The sequence below is a fragment of the Centruroides sculpturatus genome, unplaced genomic scaffold (assembly GCF_000671375.1).
Source record: "Centruroides sculpturatus isolate CEXI.00-Female unplaced genomic scaffold, Cexi_2.0 scaffold70, whole genome shotgun sequence".
Classification (NCBI taxonomy): domain Eukaryota; kingdom Metazoa; phylum Arthropoda; class Arachnida; order Scorpiones; family Buthidae; genus Centruroides; species Centruroides sculpturatus.
Genome location: NW_019384571.1, coordinates 643180 through 666205, shown reverse-complemented (window position 1 = coordinate 666205; position 23026 = coordinate 643180). Strand labels below are relative to the sequence as shown.

At 28.3% G+C, this 23026-nt stretch overlaps 1 protein-coding gene across 1 annotated transcript in view; it reads right to left on the bottom strand.

The window, feature by feature from the left end:
- Positions 1-1188: 1188 nt before the first annotated feature.
- Positions 1189-23026, bottom strand: part of LOC111624189 (R3H domain-containing protein 2-like) — a 282865-nt gene continuing 261027 nt past the window's right edge. The window contains exons 20-26 of the mRNA XM_023367000.1: positions 21785-22597; positions 18614-18712; positions 17855-18076; positions 14160-14972; positions 10989-11087; positions 6210-6443; positions 1189-2124 (exon numbers count right to left, since the gene is read on the bottom strand). Of these exons, the coding sequence (XP_023222768.1) occupies positions 1835-2124; positions 6210-6443; positions 10989-11087; positions 14160-14972; positions 17855-18076; positions 18614-18712; positions 21785-22597 (2570 nt within the window). The 3' untranslated portion in view covers positions 1189-1834. The remainder of the gene's footprint in view (positions 2125-6209; positions 6444-10988; positions 11088-14159; positions 14973-17854; positions 18077-18613; positions 18713-21784; positions 22598-23026) is intronic.

The following is a 23026-nucleotide window of genomic DNA, read 5'->3' as shown; positions in this document are numbered from 1 at the left end:
GTTTATTAAAGCAATTGATAATTTATTTCCAATCAATAATTAATTAACAATCACAATTAAGTACTGTATTACACATTAATATTAAGTTTAGTTAAATGAGAGTGTTTTCTTTTTACACAGTATCATTGTCATCTCAACTTTTTTGTTGATCTTTATCAGAAATATCAGCAATGTCTTAATTTTTTGCTTTTTATCACAAATTTTTTATGGATGACAAAATAAAAATATGTTATTAATTGAAAATTTGTTCTAGCAGGTTGCATTTGTTCAACTTTTTCCAGAATTTGTGTTTGAATACTGAAATACCACTGTATTTCGTTTGTCATTTTTATGAATGAAGTAATCATTCATAAGCAAATAATACCTACAGTTAAATAAACTTTAGTGAATAGATATTAATCTATAGAAAGAAAACACAGTAACAGTCTTAAAGGATAGAGTCTGAAAGCAATGACAATGACACCTGATTGATAGGAAAGTTAGTGCAGTTTTTTCTTCCTTATCCTATCAGTTTTGATTAAAGTAAACCTGATTAAGAGCACAAAATAATTTTAAAATTTTATTATTCTAATATCCATGGGCAAACTGGACACAATACACATGGCTTACTTAAATTTTAATAAAATATCAAATAACAAAATTTACACTTAAAAATTGCAAAATTTTGCATGGAGGATTTTCAATACTGTATTATAGCAAAACCAGAAGTCATGTTGTACATGGGATATCTCCAATTTTATAACCATGTTAGAGTGAAATAGTGTTGCATGAGGGATACCTGTATGTGGGTTTGTGTGTTTTTGTAAATGGTAAATGATTAGATTAGCTCTTGGATATAAAGAGGTAATTCTGACTATTAATGTACCGGTACATACTGAATTTTTTTTATTATGAAATTTAGTATATATAGTAAAATCATGAGTAAAATGTTTTAAAAATATTTTAACATTTTTCTGTTAATTGTGAATGGTTGCATAAGTGTCTAGTCAATCATCCTGGACACGAAGTGGAATACAAATTTATGCAGTATGTGCTGACAGGAAATCCTACATAAAACAAGACCATAGTGTATATCTTTTACTTATCATTGTATAAATAAAAAATTAATGTTTTCTAATTCTTTCAAATCACACATCAATAATTAAGATGTACTAACTTATATACTAAGTATTTCAAAAAAAGAGAAACTTGGCAGAAAACTTGATTGAAATTTATACTTAATAGATTTTAACATTTTATTTAATTTTGATAACGATTGGTGATTTAACATTTGACAAAACACCACAAAAAAGTTGGCCATATCAAAAAACAGTGAAAAACATAACCATTGGCCATACACTACAGTACATATCACTCAACAGACCATAAAGTCTTTAAATGCCCCTCTTTTTGCAATAAAAACACTATTAAGGGCAATAATAAGATTTTGAGATTGCCACAATGGCAGTTGGGAAGTTTTACATTGCACAATAGTTTTATAAAGAGTAAAGATAACTATTTTTTTTCTTTTTTTTTTGGAAGGGGCTTCTATACATCATATAACAGAGACCATGGAAAGCATGTCTTGTGATTGGAATTCATTTACTTTAAATAGAATTCCTTTCTTTCTACCTATAACTTTATATACAGTCTTCAAATATCTTCCTGAAACTTTCAGAAAGTACTTTTCAATAACATGAAGACAAATATATCTTTCCAGTGAATCTTTGTTCTATTTTCAAAGTTTGTTCAACCATTGTTTGAATGAAAACACTTTTAACATAAATATGAAACATTCTTGTAGTGATTTATAAAAATAGTCTGCTTGAATAAGACTAAGGAAAGTAATCCATAATTAACTAATATTTCTCATGGATCCATCCTTTCCATTACGACGCTGCCGTAACTGAAACTTTGCTGTTTTGATGTTAAGTTGTGCACTTTGTGCAGCTGTATCAGATTCAAATACCGCAAGAACCTTGTACTTAGAATTGATTGTGAGATCAGCACCTGGCGATGTGATACCACCATCTATACTGACAAACTGGATCTTGGCCCCATGATTAATCACTTGCTCTAAATACCTTTCAATTTCACTTCTCTTCATTCCTTCTGGGATCCCTTCCACTTCTAAAACATGATTAGCTAACAAAAAGAAAATAATAAGTTAATAATTTTAATATAAAATTCTTATTTAATTGATTTAAAAAAATTATTCTGTATTATTTTTCACACAATTATTTTTAAATTTCAAATGTACAGTTATTTTATTTCAGTTATTTAAACATTATAAAAACATTATGGCATGAAACTTTTTAAAACTTCATTGTAACTATTTTTCATTACAAAAATAGTTTTTATAATTAATTTTATTTATCTGTTATATTTTTCTATACATATATATCAATAGAATGTTTATTTATTTTGAACAAAGATGTGCCACAAGATTAATTTGGTTCAGATTTGTATTATTTATATATTTAACAAAATATTTCTGAAAATTTTTTATACTCTAATTTTCACTCTCACACTTATTTATAATCCTAGAACTATGTAGCAAGTGCATTTCAGAGGGTTGTGAATGAGAGATTCCATGATGTTTTCAAAACACTGTACAACTGCTGGATGAAGCATGTTGCTGCAGAAGTTAAATATTCTGAGGGTAATGTCTAAATAATACATAGTCATTAAATATCTTTTCCTCAAACTTTTTGAATAAACTATGTATATATATTGCATAATTATTTAATAATTATTGCATATATTGTGAAGTTATGGCATCAAGTAGGTTATAAGTATTCAATATATACTACTACTACTACTACTACTACTACTACTTTCATATTTTATGCATTATTTTTAGATATTTGTTTAGGAAATTTAAAACCTCAAGATAATTACAGTAATATCATAAAACAATAACAGTAAAGAAAGTTAATAAAGTCATAGAATAAACTTTTTATTAATATGGTAAAAAATCATAAATGCGGCAAATCACATCTACAGTGGTACCTCAGGATACGAAATTAATCCGTTCTGAAACTGAGATCGTATCATGAAAATGTAGTAAAGGTGGATCATCTTTTCCCATACGATTACATGTAAAACCAAATAATTCGTTCCAACGCGAAAAACATACTCAAATTAAAGCCAAGTAATACATTAAAAAAAATAACTGTAGTAAGAAAAACAAATGAAAAATGCGAACTAATGTAACNCATTATTATTGCATTTCACACTAGTTTATTTTCGATTTTTCATTTTATTTGTATTTATTTTTTTCATAGTTTTATCAATGATATAATGTTCTCATCAGAGCATGAATTACTACTTGACTACAATCGTCTGGACACATTAAACTACACAGTAATAGTAACATTATTACAATGCAATATTGATTTGCATTTTAAATAGAGCAAGAAAATTGTACAAATTAAAATACACTTGGTAGTATACAGAGAGGATTTAATAATAGCATTATTGTTGGGTGTATTCTTGCATATAGTTTTATCAATAGAAATATCTTCACGGACCAATACATTATTTAAATATGAAAGCATTAAAACGATCTTGCTCCATAGAAATTCGTAGATTATTTTTAATAAATCTTGAATTGAAATTTTTATCTTTCAACTATTGTAATGTAACATTTATTATCAAAAGGGTATTCATTATTTTTTAATATTCTGATGCACAAAAATTATCGGGGAGATAAATGTATATCAATCTTAGGGGAGGTTACGCTCTTACACCTAAATCTGCTCGGCTATGAAATCAGGCAATATAGGTCCACATAATCATAATCAGTTTACTGTTGGAGATCTACTGATAATTTTTTTAATCGTTATTACTGAGCTACCGTACTTCGATGGGTATATTTACTTCTATATTCACTGTTCTAATTCAAAATTATCTCAAATAACACAATGGTCCCAAGTATACTGATATTTGTGAATTATTTGCTTGAAACATTATAAAACAACCAGAATGATGTATATTATGAGAAAATTTATTAAAATTAGCATAAGTTTGTGATTAGTTTTTACCATTGCTAATCAACGTTTTTTTCTTCCCAATAAACTACTTTTAACATAATTATAATCGTGTATCACTTTCTAAATGTTTAACTCTTGTAATATATAATCATCATATTTAAGGCTTATTTTCCTAATAGAGTAATTGTTTTTTCATATTAAATCTATAGGAAATCTGCCATCCCTACAGTGGATGAAACAGCAGTGTTCTCTATCTCAATAATTTGGCTTTAGTCAAGTACAGTACCAGTATAGTAGTAGTATTGTTTTTTCAGAGGAGTGTTTACTGCGTGCCATATACAGGAAAAAAAAACTGTAGCCAATTCGAATTATAAACCTAAACTTTTAAAATATAATAATAATAATAAAACATGATTAGGAATTATACAGTATTTTGCATAAAACTGAACTTTGTTATTGGTCTCAAACATATATTTGAATTCAGATGATGAATGGAGATCTATCAAAACCTTCTGCAAATTTGTTGGAGCTTGTTCCACAATTCCACAACAATGTCAACTGGACATAAGAAATTATTAAATATATGCTTATAACTTTTTAAATATGAAAAACTTTCTTGAAATTCTCAGTAAATCAATAATTTCTTGTGCATATTTATAAAAATGTTTTTGTCACTTAAATTTATGTAATTTTGGACAATGAATTGTAGTTTTTGATTTTAAATGACTTTCATAAAGTTTGAATTTTGCTATGAATGCTTCTATATTTTGGAAACAGTCTATGATCAATTTATTTTCATCTTGAAGCTGCTTATTAAGTTCATTTAGTTTCATTGTGATATCAGTAAGGAAACATAAATCCAAAAGACACTGTCCATCATATAATTTAGGAACATTCTGGTCATTTTCATTCATAAAAATTCAAATTTCTTCTCTCAATTTCTAAAATTTTTTAAAGCATTTTCCACCACTTAATTAACAGAGATAGCTAAACAGAATAACTATTAAAAATGGCTATTAATTTGAAATTTAAATTTATATGTACGTGTAAATGTGTAATTCTAATTAATATTTTATTAGGCTTATTTCCAAAGAATTTAAAGAAAACAATAAAATTTCTTATCGTTTATTGGAAACACAAAAGACCGTTGTAACTTAAGAATATGTCTATTGTTTGACATTTATTACACATATAGGGTAAATTTAAGAAAAAATAATTTCATTATACCAAAACACCAATTTAAAAATATTTGTTGTTGTAATACTGATTAAATACATATGTATACAGTATGTACTGTACCTACATATATATGTAATACATTTGAAGCTTTGTTAAAAATATTTAATACTGTTTTCATTTCTAATTGTACGTGATAAGATGTTATACATCATATTAATGTATTTAACTATACATGTGATATTTCATATAATAAAAATCTATACAAGATAATTACTGTTTTANAAAAAAATAACTGTAGTAAGAAAAACAAATGAAAAATGCGAACTAATGTAACGTCGTATGGTGAGTTTTTGTTCGTATCGTGGAGCAAAAATATGTTCGAATTTCATGTCGTATCCTGAAAATTTCGTATGCTGGGGCGTTCGTAACCTGAGGTACCACTGTACAACAGAATGTAAACATATATTGCAAGAAAAATTTACTGCACATGCAAACAGATTATAATGCCAAAGAAACTGCTTGGTTTCAATTTTATTCAAAGTTCTTGACATATTTGAATATTAAACTTACATAAAATTAAATCAGAACTTCAATTAGTTTAAAAAATTTTTACTTTGTTTTTAAAGTATTACCTTCAGGAGTCAAAGATACATTTAATTTTGTTCAAAATTTAAGCAAGTCTATTTATAGAAAACAACAAAACACTTTATTTATAAGCAGTGATATTAAAAAATGATTTAAAAATTAAGAAAAATTTAAAATATCAAAAACAATGATGTATTCATATAGAAGAGAAAAAATTTGAAAATCATCAATTTTTCTTTCTGATCACAGGCAATAAAATTTAAAATAAAAAAAAAAAGTCAAGTCATATTTTTGATTTTATGATTCTTTGTAAGAATCATAAAAAAGATTTAGAAGAATTTATACAGAAATAAAACTATTTTATAATTATTTTTTTTACACAAAGTTTTCTTCTGGAATCTATGTAAAAAAATAAATAATTTTATTTCTTTAATGCAAACTTCAATTATTTCTAAATAAGATAGAACTTACTTCCGGTATTGGAAATATTTCCACATGTAGATTGAGTATTTGAGATATTTCCTCTTCCCACATTATTAACAACATTACCACTTTTGCTACGTTGTTTGCGTAACTTAGGTGGTTTATTTGAAATTATGGAATTTGGAGCAGAATTAGGATGTGGATACCGAGCTAATGGGCGCTGCTGCTGAAGAATTAATGGATTTAACTGATGTTGAAGAGGATGGCCCAATAAACACATATCTAAAAACAAAATATTAAGTTTTATTCATTATACAAAAAAATTAATTTTTTATCATTATACAAATTATAATCACTAATACAATTCTTTTCAGTCATTATTATTTCATCACTTAATATCTTTATCATAATGTTAAATTTGAAACAATAAAATCATAATCAAGGATTAAATTTGTAGATATTATTTATAACTTTTTAAATAAAAAACTAATAGTAAAATATTTGTGTAATAAATAAAGCTCTTTTCCTCTCAGAAGTAATTTAATAATATTTGAGTCACATTAACAATATACTAACAAAAATTGATGAAACTATTTAATTTAAAGAAACCAAAAAACTGATGAGTACTTTAAATAATAAAAGTGAAAATGTCTTCAGATAAACTTTTTCAATTTTAGTTTTTCTTTTCTCACTACTCATTTCCTTTTCCACAACACAAACTCATGCTAACTACTTGATTAAAAACAAACATTCAAATTAGTACTAATTACTTGGTATGTAAATGTAATTACTTAATTCAGTAATCCATTGAATGAACAATTAATTGCAACAAGATGCTTTCACTGACTGAATAAAAATAACTTTCATGTACAGACATGCAAATAACTCTACCTTTAAAAAATCGATAAGATGTTTGCAATTACAATGACAAATTGCGTGTGAAATAACTGTGTGTCTTATGAAAATGTTTGTAAATCAAATTTTTATGCATTATTATTATTTACTACTACTGTACTGTAATAAAAAGTACAAATTAATTATAAAAGTGTAATTATTTTGTATTTTCGTTTACATAAAAAAACCATAGCTAATTTGGGCTAGATAATCATGTCTACTGTATATGTAAAATATTTAGCTTAAATCATCACAAAAGTTTTTCAATAAAAATAAATAAATAAAAACACTGGCCCCAGGAATCAATGGTGTCATGAAATTTTTGAACAAGTGGATTAATCTTCTCTCACTTGCCCCATGTGCTCACATGAGGCAAGTGAGAGAAGTCCCTAGTCTAATCTATGAACATGTTAAAACTCAATTTTTTCTCTGACAGAAAACTTGTTTAATAATTTCATATAGTATAATTTAATTTGCCTTCCAAGTTATTTATCTACAGAATATTTGATTTAATATAATTAATATATATTATATAATATATATTTAATATATTAATATATGCTTTCAGATAAATGTTACATTTTCATAACTATGAGGTCTGTTCAAAAGATAACTAAACTTTTTGAATTGGACAAAAATGGAGTGTTCTAGTGTAGTAAAGTTGACAACACCATGTTTGTGATAACCTACCAAGTAAACTGCTTTTTTCAGATTGTTTGTATCTTGTTTTGTTCCTGCATTATTGTTTTTTGAGTGAAAAGTGTTTGTTTCAGTGTTTGTGGTGATTTTTGCAACATGCAATTTACAGGAGCAATGATACAACAAAGTTTTGTGTGAAACTGGGGAAAACTTTTATGAAAACATTTCAACTTTTGAATCAAGCTTATGGAGGCAATGCTCTAGATCACGGGTTCCCAACCTATGGGTCGCGACGGGTTTTCTGTGGGGTCGCCAACTTATGCAGTAAACTAAAAATTTTCACTATAATGCAATATTTATTTTTAATGGTGTCTTAAAGTTTGAATAATTTCATATATTTAAAAAAAATTAAAATAAGTGTAATCTGGGTACGCTATTCTGTCACAGTTAGTTGAATCATGTGTTGAGACTTGAGAGTTTTGAGAGTAATAAATTAAATGTTGAGAATGACATGAGGTTGGCGTTAACAAAATCTCACCCGCGAATTTTGAGGATGGTTAATAATACATGCAATTTCAACCATCTCATTAAATTAATTATTAAACATAATTTAAAATAAAATTATACNCAAAATAGACCCTTAAACAAGTGTTCGTAGTGGACATGATGTCACGGTGTCAACATTGTGAAAAATGTGTACGTCTGCACGGAGATTATGTTGAGAAGTGACAGAAGTTTCAATTTGTTTGTTTAAGTATTTTGTCAGAATAAAATTGGGAGACCTTAGAACTTGAATGCACCATGTATATAGTTATAATGTTACAATTTATAATGTTCAAATTAATACAGATATCCCTCGTACAACACATCACTTCAACACGGTTTTGCTCTAACATGGTTGGAAAATTGGAGATATCTCCATAAAACACAATTTCCAGTTTCACTCTAACACAGTTTGAGAATTTAGAAAATTATCCTTACAAAATTTCACAATTTTTAAGTGCAAATACCATTATTTGATATTTTTTTATTCAAGTAAGCATATGTGTTGTCTCACATTTGTTCATTACAAGATTGAAATTTTCAATTTGTTTTGTGTTTTTCATCAGGTTTACTTTAATGAAAACAAATAGTGCAATTTTTTCTTCCTTGTCCTAGCTTTCCTATCAACCAGGTATTGTTGACTTGCTTTCAGACATTAGTATTTAAGACCATCACCACATTTTGGTTTTATACATTAATCTTCGTATTTAGTAAAGTTTATTTAAACATTTTTAGGTAAATTTTTTTAACACAGGTCATTCATAAAAATTATAATCATTAAATATAATCATAAAATAGTAATCATTCATAAAAATGATAAACTAAACACAGCAGTATCTCAGTATTCAAACTGTTCCAGTTTGAGTACTGAGATACTGCCGGACAACTCTAACAATTGGGTGTTCAAACACAAATTCTGGAGAAAAATCACTCAGTAGTCAACTGAACAAACAAGGGCCCACTAGAACAAATTTTCAATTAATAACATATTTTTATTTTGTCAACCAAAAAAATTTTTTGATAAAACAAGAAAAATGAAGACATTGATGATATTTCTGATCAAAATCATCAAAAAAAGCTCAGAAGACAATGATACTTTGTAAAAAGAGAACACCTTCGTTTAACTAAAATTAATATTAACACATAATACAGTACTTTTTAATTGTGATTTTTAGTTAATTATTGATTGCTTTAATAAACATATTTCTCTTAGTAACAGAAAAGAATAGTATACTTTTGTTAACTTTTGGAATCTAACACTATATTTTGCATTAGTCCTTTGTTTCATATAGCACAGATTTCATAACATGGCACTTTTTCAAAACATAACTAACATGTTATACAAGGGATACCTGTATTTTATTTAAAAACTTTTATATTTTTAATTACTATAAAATGGCAAAAGACTTAATTTTGAGGGTAAGTGTGGGTTTTATAAAAAATTGTAAATGCATATAACGAGCAAAACTGTAAGTGCAATATAATCCCCTTTATCTCTCCAACTCCTTGACCTTTAACCACAGAACTTAATAGCATCAATACACAAACCTCCATGCAACATTTCAGAAATTTTCAACAAAAAGCATAGGAGTTATTACATTTCAAAGAGGAACACAAAATCATGCCCCCCCCACATGGGGCATGATTTTGTCCATCACACCATTCCTTTTGCACAAGCATCCATATACACAGAAAAACCCCTAAAATTTTTTTGCATTTCTTAATGTTTCAAGGTCCAAGTCCAAACATGTAAAATCTGGGGGATCATTTTTGACCGATTGCCATACTTTCTCTCTGTTATATATAACAGAACTAAGAAAGTAAAAAAATAAAAATAAAAAAACACCAACATAATGGCTGCAATAAGTACAATTACACATAAAAATCCAAAATACATTTTATTGCTTATCCGTGAAAATACTTAATATCAGAAAATAAGAATAAAGTTTTTCAAGCTATTTGTATCATGTTTGCTTACGAAAACTGATTTTAATAAATGAAATAAACTACAATGATTTCATAACTAATATATTTCATAAATGATATGAATAGATGTCTTAAAAATTGAGCTAATTTCATCAGATTTTGTTTTGAAAATTATCAACACCTTTTATTTTCTATAATTATAATATTCATTTTTACTTAAGTAAAAGTAGAAATTTTAGCATTTTATTTCCTACTAACAGATCATTTCTTGCTTATTAATCCTGTTATATCAATATGTCCTCTTATAGGTTTTACTAAAATTTCTTATAATTATTTCATCTGTTATGTTTACTTTAAAATTCTAACATATCTAAACTCATATTTTACATTTCATTTCAATCTCAATAAAATAGTTTTATAAATTAGTTAAATCATAGATGTAAAAAAAAGGTTGTTTATAGTAGATTTGAAAAATAGTAATTAATACATTTAAATTTTAAATCTGTCTGTTGAAAATGTTTATTTGATTCAGTTTTGACCAGCCAGAAGATACTGTAATTTGTCTATTATTTAGATTATGTATTATTATGATATTTATTTTCATTTAAAAAGAATATTTAATAACTATTTTTTCATAAAGTTTAACAATAAATCTATGATTTTTTTAAAATTTACATTTTAAAATATTTTTAAGTATATGGAAATAAAGTGTATTACTTAAAGTTGCAGATAATCAATTTAATAAATCAAAATTCAAACAAACAATTTTATAATATGGCTTTCTTGTAAAATTAAATAAATTTCATTTAAAAAAGATATTTTCACCTTGCATTAAAGATAAGCCTCTTCTGCATATAAGTCCAGTAGTTGGATTGCCAACATGTAGAGGAGCAGATCTACCTTTCTGATCTTGCCTATTACTTCCTGGAGGAAAAAATAATAGAAAATAAGTCTCAACAAATATCCAATTAATTTACAAATAATATACAGACTCAAAGTTTCAATGACTTAATATGTTAGTATTAGTATGAAATTTATTAGTCTATTTTCTAATTTATTTTTCTAAGTTTTGTTAAAAAACATTGTATTATATTAAGCTATTTAACAAATATTTTTACAAAGTTTATTTTCTATTTTACAAATTTTTTACTATTGTATAAAATAATATAACTTAAATTTTGCCAGAATAATTTGTTAATTTAAAATATAATCTATAAGTAATAATAATGCTTTCTAAATTTTTAATTTTATATTACACAGGTATACTAATTACCAATTTCATATATCTTGAAAAATTATATTACTGAGAATGTGTAATTGATACTATAATTAAGAGAGATTTAAACACAAAGTTTGATGCTGAGAAAAAAAAAAGCTCTAAGCAACCATATGATTCACAAAAGATAATGTAATTCAAATTTTATATCTAATGATGTTTCATTTTATGTATTGTAGTGTCAATTGATTTAACTATACTTTTCAATAAATGTAACAATACACTTTATTCAGTCAATAAATGATGTGAAAATTGAAACATTAAGTCCAGAATTCACTTAAATAATTATACATTTATTTAAACAGAAAATTAAAAAAATTTTCCTGTATAAAACAAATATAAGTACCACAAATTTACTTCAGTAAGATTAAATGTTTAAATTTATAGAGGAATCCTTTCTTTTAACAATAAAGTTTATTATTATTATTATTATTATGATGCAGACTTTAGAATCATTAATTAATATGTTTTGTCATTCAATTTCTTATACATTTATCATATATTATTCATGTTTATTGATAAATTAAAATACAGGGTTTCCAAAAAAATCTATATTATTATAAAATTTCCATTAGAAAAAAAAAGGAGTCTATTGAAATATGGTTTGTGATAAAAGAAAGATTAACTCAAAAAGATTTTTTTATTAAAAAAATTAATACTGCAACAGTAAATAAATTGCCTAGCCGCTATGAAATAATGCTTTATGAATGCAGTCATGTGGAATTTGCTTAGATATATTTAAGAATGTGTAATTATTTTTAAAATTTCTGTACATCAGTCTTTCATTTTAGAATATCAATAAACCCCAAAAAGCTATTTTAAAAAATAATCTTTGCAAGCTTAATCCCTTTCTTCAATATAAAAATGTAACTTTTTTCATTCCTATAATCTATTTTTCAAATCTGATTTCACTATTTACCATTATATTTATTAATAAAGTGTATTGAAATAATATTGATCAATGTTTATCTATTTGTGGTTTGCAAAACATATTGTTCCCTATAATTTTCTATATATAATTAGAATATTATAGGGAACAATATGTTTTGCAAACCACAAATATGATTGTGAAATCTGTGATTTTTACACCAATGTTGGAAAATCTTTGTAAACAACTCTGATGAAAAAAAAAAAACACTCTTGGTGAGAAGTATATCAGAGGTCACCAATTGTTTTCACACTTAGGTGGGAAAGTTGACACTTAGTTGATCGGAATGCACCATCAGTGTCAACAGAAGTCGATCATGTGACTCCTTTCCCATGAAGAACGTATAAAAGCTCGAGTCCTCTGAAACTCCAAACGACCAAAGGAAGTTATACTTATTATTGTGTGCATCTTGTCTCCATATATCGGACATTGCGGCCAAAGGCACATCGCCATACAACAGCCATTTGAACTTCCATGATTATCGCCATTCTACAGTTCCTGCGCCGACTACAATTCATACGGCCCATTCAACAAACACATATTCGTTATAGCCTTATAAAGGTATTTGTATTTTCAAGCATTGTGAACTCTCTCTCTCTCTCTCTCAGAATAGCCATTAAAACTGTTAGAGTGGCCCTTTTGTATAGTGAGCTTATTTAACTGCATTTAGCACATGTATTGTTATAGCCTCATGTCTCTTAGCTTTAATATAATAATAAACACTTGTTTATTTTGTTAAACCTGTCATCTATCATTGTACCTGCCGGCTTACCAAAGCACTCCCCACTCACTTTTTGCCCTCCTGGCCATCCTATGACCACATAATCAGGTTTTACCAAACTTGTGCAGCATAAGTGGTCAGAAGGGATTAACCTCTGACCCCCTGCTTATCTCACATGATTTTCTTTTGTTCCCCATAATCTTCTTATGATCATTAGAGGTTTTATTTACTAATTAATTAATATATACAGGGTGTATCAGAATGACGTTTTAAAAATTTGAGGGATTGTACAGGATAAAATTTTGAACATTTTGATATAAGGAATCCATAGCTGGAAATATGATATAAAGTTTCTACAGTGGTAGGAAGTGCTTGACCACCCTTCACTTTGGTAGCTATCCTTCCTTCCATTGATGTCATGTTATTGTTCTTGACTTCTTCCTCTGAAGTTATGTAAAGTCCCTTGTGTATGCAACACCTGTAGGAACAGTTCATGAGCTTACGGAGCGCATCTTTACAGTATTTAATACTGCCAGAGGGGAACGTGGCATCCCTTAGAGAGTCGGACAAAACATGGTTCATCATTGCACATTATGTAAGGAAGTTGGTGGTCGTCACATTGAACATTTACTCTAAAGTAGTGCAGCCACTGATTCAATGTACAGTTTGATTGTACTCTACTGTTTTGTTAATAAAACTTGTCATAAATACTGTATTCTGCTGTTTCATTTAGCATACTGACTGCGAAGTGCAAAGTGCTATAGAAACTTTATATCACATTTCTGGCTATGGGTTCCTTATATCAAAACATTCAAAATTTCATCCTCTACAATTCCCCAAATTTTTAAAACGTCATTCTGATACACGCTGTATTTGTAATAAATTTTTTGCATCCTTTTATCTTTATCACTAAAATTTACCATAAAAATTCTATTATTACCATATTAGAAATGAATTTCAAATGGAAATTCACACAAAACAAACTGATGTAAATACAAGAGAAATTCATTTTAAAGTTAAATGTTCTGCAATTTAATAATATATGTGAAATATCAAAATAATTATAATTACCTGCACCAATATTCATATCTCTGACATTCAATTCTGATGGCTTCATAATTGGAAATGACAATTGCCTTTTTGTACTTCCAGGAGGGGGAGGAGTTGGAAACTGAGGAGGTATTAAATTTTGAGGTGGTGCTGGAGGTGGTGGTGGTGGAGCTGGAGGTGCTGATGGGGGTGGTGTATTATTCCTGATGTTACTAACTATAGGGATACCTGGCCTTAAAACTTGAAAAGTAGATAAGAAACTAGGTGTAAACTGATTTGATGGAACTGGTGGCGAGTGAATATTATTATTAACATTAGGAGGAACAGGTAGATGCTGAGAATGAGCAGGTGTATAAAGAGCATAACTAAGGAAAGGAGAACCCAAAGAAATGTTATTAGTGTTTGATCCTGTTCCATTAGTAGGTTGTGCTGGAGGTGTCTGAACACGATATGAAGTATAAGGGGTAGCACTCATACCATTTCCTATATGAGGTGTTGTCATACTAACAGGTGAAGTTGTGCTAGTAGTAACTACATACATAGGTAGAGCTCCTGTAATAGGTAGAGCTGGTGTGTTTAATGCAACAGGGGAAACATAATTTGGTGGTTGGCTTGCTTGAGTAACAGTAGGACTAGCAAGTACCTGAGCTCCATTAGCAATATTTGTTAATATAGTATTATGGGGATAAAGTGGAATTGACATTCCTGAAGTTGTAGATGTTACAGAAGAAACCCCAGTTTGAGCAGCAGCTGTATAATTCAAATATGCAGGCATATTTGAAGAATCTCCATGAGAAAATCCAAGCATAGGATATGATGGTAAATATGGGGAACCTGTAAAAAAAAATAATAATTTACTAATAAAAGAAAAAATACATCTTTATTCATGTGGAAAGTGAAACGCCATCTGCCAGCGAGATGACGAGAGCGGGGTGAGACGCGACTTCGCGAGAGAAGATGACGGTTGAAAAAGAATGCGCGAAAAGACGGAAGATGAAAAAGAAGTCCTACATCTGTTTTTTTTTTTATAATAATCACAATATTTTTATGTAATTTGTATTCCTTAAAACGTTTCTGTTATCCAAACCTTTCTTATCTCAATTAAAGTTTTTCAGAGACAAAAAAAAAACGTCTCACATTCATATAAAGTTTTTAAACCATCCAAGGAATCATTTAACTGAATATAGGTATTTACAAAAACGAAAGATAATTCTACTTAATATTTAAAATATTCATAGATTAGGACAAATAGAAAGAAATCTCTAAAGAATTCATATATTGAGAATGTTTATTTTAGGAGTGATAAAACAGAGAATTCAACAGAATTCCAGAGGATGAATAAAAGCCTGTGTGGATAATAGGGTGAAGGAACCTGTTAAGTTGGGGTCTCTGTAACAAAATAAAAACTGTAACAAATTTTATTAAATCATATTTTGTCTACTACTACAACAGTAATGTTAAATTTAAAAAAAAAAAAATCTAAAATGATTTCTTAAAATCAACAATTACTTCCTGAACAGATTTAAAGTGATATACTTACGACTCCTCTAACAAACTTTTAGAAGTATCAAAAACATTGTTATCAATATTAAATTTAATAAAATATTCTCTGAAAATGTTTCATCATTATAAAACTTAAAATTCATTAGGATAATTCAGAATATTTTGTGGTCATCAGCCATAATGTAGTTTGTATATAATTCACAATTCCTTATTTCATTCCTATTTTTCTACTTTCTTTCTATTGTCTTCGAGAACTTTCCAAATCAACCGTTAATACTTGAGGGGAAGGATTACCCTTTCTCAGAACCAAGGGTGAACAAAGGAGTAAGGTATTAGTACATCCCCAGATTTGGGGAAATAGACGAAAGAAAATATAGCCCAAGGCGAGAAGAAAGGAGAGGGGGGAACACTTTTTGGCTGGACCTAGAAAGGAACGGACGTACAGAGTAGTGAGGGAGACTCAAAAAGAGAGAGGTAGGAAGAAGATGGCAGGTATAGAAAAGGACTGCCGAGATAAAAGAGGAGAAAGCATGAGGGACTAGAGAGAACCAAAAAAATTGGAGAACCTCAAGGACTAATTGCTGAATCAGTAAAGGAAAATAAAAGGCCACAATTGAGAAAGGGCACGTCCCCAAAGATATCGATCTATCAACGTGGACCCAGGTACTATCTATCTATTTATCTATACTTTCTATACTTTCCTAAGATTAATTGTTTCTTTATTATATTAGTTTTAAGTTAGACATAAGATTAGTTTTTAAGTTGGTTATCAAGGTTCTGTGTTATGTACGCGTGTATTATACATTTGTACAAAAATAGGAGGCGACCCAATTCCCTGTGTGGATAATAGGGTGAAGGAACCTGTTAAGTTGGGGTCTCTGTAACAAAATAAGAAAAAAAATCATGTTCGGAGAGCATTAAAGGAATATTCAATTATACATGTTTTTTTGTTCCTGTGTTCCTATTTGTAACATTTATTCGCAGACTTACAAATCTCTCGTTATGAACAACCACAATTTAATATATACAAATTTAATAAATTTTGTGTTAGTCATTAACTGTTTAACATAAAATTGGCCAAAATTGGCTTAATCCATTTAAGATGAAAACAGCTGATGGAAAAGTTGTTTGACTGGTTTTGCTATTCAAGTTACCCTTGTATCCTGAGAGGTAAAAACAATTTAGTTTCTGGTTCATAGAAATAAGAAATTTTCAGAGCTTAGAGTTAATAATAGAAAGATTTTTAAAAACTACACTTCATACTTAATGTGCAGTTTTATCATATAAGTAATGATCTTAATAGAAACAAATGTTTCAGAAAATGTGATTTATTAAATATATGTAAACATTTATTGGAGACATTGTGCAACTGAACAAAATTAAAACTATTTTCAGTATATTGTGGTAACTTAAAAATATAGAAGAAAATATATAGTAAATTATATTAAATTTTTGCAGACTATTGAAAATATGTAGTTCTATAATTTTGCTTAATCAAATAAGTGTTCATTATATTATCATTATCTTCATTAAACAAGAAACTAAATTCTATGAGCAATTATTTATCATGACATTGTCACAATGCCGAGCTCCAATTTTTAATCATATTTTTAAAATTTATTTAATTTAAAATATATGTTTTCTAACTCAAATTAGAAGTCTTGTCCCTGTACATCATACTTTTCCTATTAGCAATAGAGTCATGCCAGTCATCTAACTAACTCTTTTCAGGAGAAAATTTTGAATTGAAATAGCTTTACTTCCGGTTTGCATCAGAAGTTCATATATAGTTAATTGGAACTTCCTGCCCCTAATCATTTCATATCTGGTCGCTGCTTTCATCTATCTAGCTTTATTTTCAAGAATAAGAAAAGACAGACAGACACAGTGATAGATGAATTAGAATTTATAAATTTTTCAAACTGAAGCCCAATAAATTTACCAACTGGTCTGATAATGATATTTTCTAATTTACTAAAATAAAGAATTTACTAATAGTCAAATTATTTCACAAATTTATTCAAACATTAAACATGAAAAACGCTTATATGAAGTTCATATTAAAAGAGATGGCATTATTTTTTTATATTAATGAAGTTAACAGGGGCTGAAAAGTTTGAGAATCACCGATTTAAATTATACTATACAAATTAAATTAATAATTTGTAAAAGTTATTAAAAAAATAAAAAATTTCTTAGTTATAATTTGTTACCTGTAATTTGTTGAGTATGTTGAGTAGTAGGTTGAGACATATGAGTCTGAATATCACTTATTCCCTGATTTCCTATACCCAGGCCAATATTTTGAGTGGAAGATGATTGTTGGACAGGTGTTTGCACAATGGATGTTGTAGGATAAATATATCTTACAGGTGGAAGAGATGAGTTTTGTGGAACTTGAGGCACATAATAAACAGGCAACTGAGGAAAAAATTTTGTGTTTTAAATTTAAATATTAAAAAATTGAAAATTTTAAAATTTATTTTAAAAAACATGAACATGACAACAAACAATAAAATTTTCTGAATCTTTTGTATTTGTTGTTTTGCAACATATGACAAATTTTTCTCTCAGACAAGGTGGATTTTCCTCTTCCCTCAAGAACAAAAATAATTTCTACACTCCAAAAAACTGACTAGAAAAATATACATTGGATAATACAAAATTAATTATGTATGCCGAAAATAATTAGCATTGATTTAGCTCCATTCAAATTTCATCCCATTTTTGTCATTCAGAAGTTAAAAAAACATTTTTGCAATATAAACTTTCAAATTACNCATAAAGTTTAACAATAAATCTATGATTTTTTTAAAATTTACATTTTAAAATATTTTTAAGTATATGGAAATAAAGTGTATTACTTAAAGTTGCAGATAATCAATTTAATAAATCAAAATTCAAACAAACAATTTTATAATATGGCTTTCTTGTAAAATTAAATAAATTTCATTTAAAAAAGATATTTTCACCTTGCATTAAAGATAAGCCTCTTCTGCATATAAGTCCAGTAGTTGGATTGCCAACATGTAGAGGAGCAGATCTACCTTTCTGATCTTGCCTATTACTTCCTGGAGGAAAAAATAATAGAAAATAAGTCTCAACAAATATCCAATTAATTTACAAATAATATACAGACTCAAAGTTTCAATGACTTAATATGTTAGTATTAGTATGAAATTTATTAGTCTATTTTCTAATTTATTTTTCTAAGTTTTGTTAAAAAACATTGTATTATATTAAGCTATTTAACAAATATTTTTACAAAGTTTATTTTCTATTTTACAAATTTTTTACTATTGTATAAAATAATATAACTTAAATTTTGCCAGAATAATTTGTTAATTTAAAATATAATCTATAAGTAATAATAATGCTTTCTAAATTTTTAATTTTATATTACACAGGTATACTAATTACCAATTTCATATATCTTGAAAAATTATATTACTGAGAATGTGTAATTGATACTATAATTAAGAGAGATTTAAACACAAAGTTTGATGCTGAGAAAAAAAAAAGCTCTAAGCAACCATATGATTCACAAAAGATAATGTAATTCAAATTTTATATCTAATGATGTTTCATTTTATGTATTGTAGTGTCAATTGATTTAACTATACTTTTCAATAAATGTAACAATACACTTTATTCAGTCAATAAATGATGTGAAAATTGAAACATTAAGTCCAGAATTCACTTAAATAATTATACATTTATTTAAACAGAAAATTAAAAAAATTTTCCTGTATAAAACAAATATAAGTACCACAAATTTACTTCAGTAAGATTAAATGTTTAAATTTATAGAGGAATCCTTTCTTTTAACAATAAAGTTTATTATTATTATTATTATTATGATGCAGACTTTAGAATCATTAATTAATATGTTTTGTCATTCAATTTCTTATACATTTATCATATATTATTCATGTTTATTGATAAATTAAAATACAGGGTTTCCAAAAAAATCTATATTATTATAAAATTTCCATTAGAAAAAAAAAGGAGTCTATTGAAATATGGTTTGTGATAAAAGAAAGATTAACTCAAAAAGATTTTTTTATTAAAAAAATTAATACTGCAACAGTAAATAAATTGCCTAGCCGCTATGAAATAATGCTTTATGAATGCAGTCATGTGGAATTTGCTTAGATATATTTAAGAATGTGTAATTATTTTTAAAATTTCTGTACATCAGTCTTTCATTTTAGAATATCAATAAACCCCAAAAAGCTATTTTAAAAAATAATCTTTGCAAGCTTAATCCCTTTCTTCAATATAAAAATGTAACTTTTTTCATTCCTATAATCTATTTTTCAAATCTGATTTCACTATTTACCATTATATTTATTAATAAAGTGTATTGAAATAATATTGATCAATGTTTATCTATTTGTGGTTTGCAAAACATATTGTTCCCTATAATTTTCTATATATAATTAGAATATTATAGGGAACAATATGTTTTGCAAACCACAAATATGATTGTGAAATCTGTGATTTTTACACCAATGTTGGAAAATCTTTGTAAACAACTCTGATGAAAAAAAAAAAACACTCTTGGTGAGAAGTATATCAGAGGTCACCAATTGTTTTCACACTTAGGTGGGAAAGTTGACACTTAGTTGATCGGAATGCACCATCAGTGTCAACAGAAGTCGATCATGTGACTCCTTTCCCACGAAGAACGTATAAAAGCTCGAGTCCTCTGAAACTCCAAACGACCAAAGGAAGTTATACTTATTATTGTGTGCATCTTGTCTCCATACATCGGACATTGCGGCCAAAGGCACATCGCCATACAACAGCCATTTGAACTTCCATGATTATCGCCATTCTACAGTTCCTGTGCCGACTACAATTCATACGGCCCATTCAACAAACACATATTCGTTATAGCCTTATAAAGGTATTTGTATTTTCAAGCATTGTGAACTCTCTCTCTCTCTCTCTCAGAATAGCCATTAAAACTGTTAGAGTGGCCCTTTTGTATAGTGAGCTTATTTAACTGCATTTAGCACATGTATTGTTATAGCCTCATGTCTCTTAGCTTTAATATAATAATAAACACTTGTTTATTTTGTTAAACCTGTCATCTATCATTGTACCTGCCGGCTTACCAAAGCACTCCCCACTCACTTTTTGCCCTCCTGGCCATCCTATGACCACATAATCAGGTTTTACCAAACTTGTGCAGCATAAGTGGTCAGAAGGGATTAACCTCTGACCCCCTGCTTATCTCACATGATTTTCTTTTGTTCCCCATAATCTTCTTATGATCATTAGAGGTTTTATTTACTAATTAATTAATATATACAGGGTGTATCAGAATGACGTTTTAAAAATTTGAGGGATTGTACAGGATAAAATTTTGAACATTTTGATATAAGGAATCCATAGCTGGAAATATGATATAAAGTTTCTACAGTGGTAGGAAGTGCTTGACCACCCTTCACTTTGGTAGCTATCCTTCCTTCCATTGATGTCATGTTATTGTTCTTGACTTCTTCCTCTGAAGTTATGTAAAGTCCCTTGTGTATGCAACACCTGTAGGAACAGTTCATGAGCTTACGGAGCGCATCTTTACAGTATTTAATACTGCCAGAGGGGAACGTGGCATCCCTTAGAGAGTCGGACAAAACATGGTTCATCATTGCACATTATGTAAGGAAGTTGGTGGTCGTCACATTGAACATTTACTCTAAAGTAGTGCAGCCACTGATTCAATGTACAGTTTGATTGTACTCTACTGTTTTGTTAATAAAACTTGTCATAAATACTGTATTCTGCTGTTTCATTTAGCATACTGACTGCGAAGTGCAAAGTGCTATAGAAACTTTATATCACATTTCTGGCTATGGGTTCCTTATATCAAAACATTCAAAATTTCATCCTCTACAATTCCCCAAATTTTTAAAACGTCATTCTGATACACGCTGTATTTGTAATAAATTTTTTGCATCCTTTTATCTTTATCACTAAAATTTACCATAAAAATTCTATTATTACCATATTAGAAATGAATTTCAAATGGAAATTCATACAAAACAAACTGATGTAAATACAAGAGAAATTCATTTTAAAGTTAAATAGTCTGCAATTTAATAATATATGTGAAATATCAAAATAATTATAATTACCTGCACCAATATTCATATCTCTGACATTCAATTCTGATGGCTTCATAATTGGAAATGACAATTGCCTTTTTGTACTTCCAGGAGGGGGAGGAGTTGGAAACTGAGGAGGTATTAAATTTTGAGGTGGTGCTGGAGGTGGTGGTGGTGGAGCTGGAGGTGCTGATGGGGGTGGTGTATTATTCCTGATGTTACTAACTATAGGGATACCTGGCCTTAAAACTTGAAAAGTAGATAAGAAACTAGGTGTAAACTGATTTGATGGAACTGGTGGCGAGTGAATATTATTATTAACATTAGGAGGAACAGGTAGATGCTGAGAATGAGCAGGTGTATAAAGAGCATAACTAAGGAAAGGAGAACCCAAAGAAATGTTATTAGTGTTTGATCCTGTTCCATTAGTAGGTTGTGCTGGAGGTGTCTGAACACGATATGAAGTATAAGGGGTAGCACTCATACCATTTCCTATATGAGGTGTTGTCATACTAACAGGTGAAGTTGTGCTAGTAGTAACTACATACATAGGTAGAGCTCCTGTAATAGGTAGAGCTGGTGTGTTTAATGCAACAGGGGAAACATAATTTGGTGGTTGGCTTGCTTGAGTAACAGTAGGACTAGCAAGTACCTGAGCTCCATTAGCAATATTTGTTAATATAGTATTATGGGGATAAAGTGGAATTGACATTCCTGAAGTTGTAGATGTTACAGAAGAAACCCCAGTTTGAGCAGCAGCTGTATAATTCAAATATGCAGGCATATTTGAAGAATCTCCATGAGAAAATCCAAGCATAGGATATGATGGTAAATATGGGGAACCTGTAAAAAAAAATAATAATTTACTAATAAAAGAAAAAATACATCTTTATTCATGTGGAAAGTGAAACGCCATCTGCCAGCGAGATGACGAGAGCGGGGTGAGACGCGACTTCGCGAGAGAAGATGATGGTTGAAAAAGAATGCGCGAAAAGACGGAAGATGAAAAAGAAGTCCTACATCTGTTTTTTTTTTTATAATAATCACAATATTTTTATGTAATTTGTATTCCTTAAAACGTTTCTGTTATCCAAACCTTTCTTATCTCAATTAAAGTTTTTCAGAGACAAAAAAAAAACGTCTCACATTCATATAAAGTTTTTAAACCATCCAAGGAATCATTTAACTGAATATAGGTATTTACAAAAACGAAAGATAATTCTACTTAATATTTAAAATATTCATAGATTAGGACAAATAGAAAGAAATCTC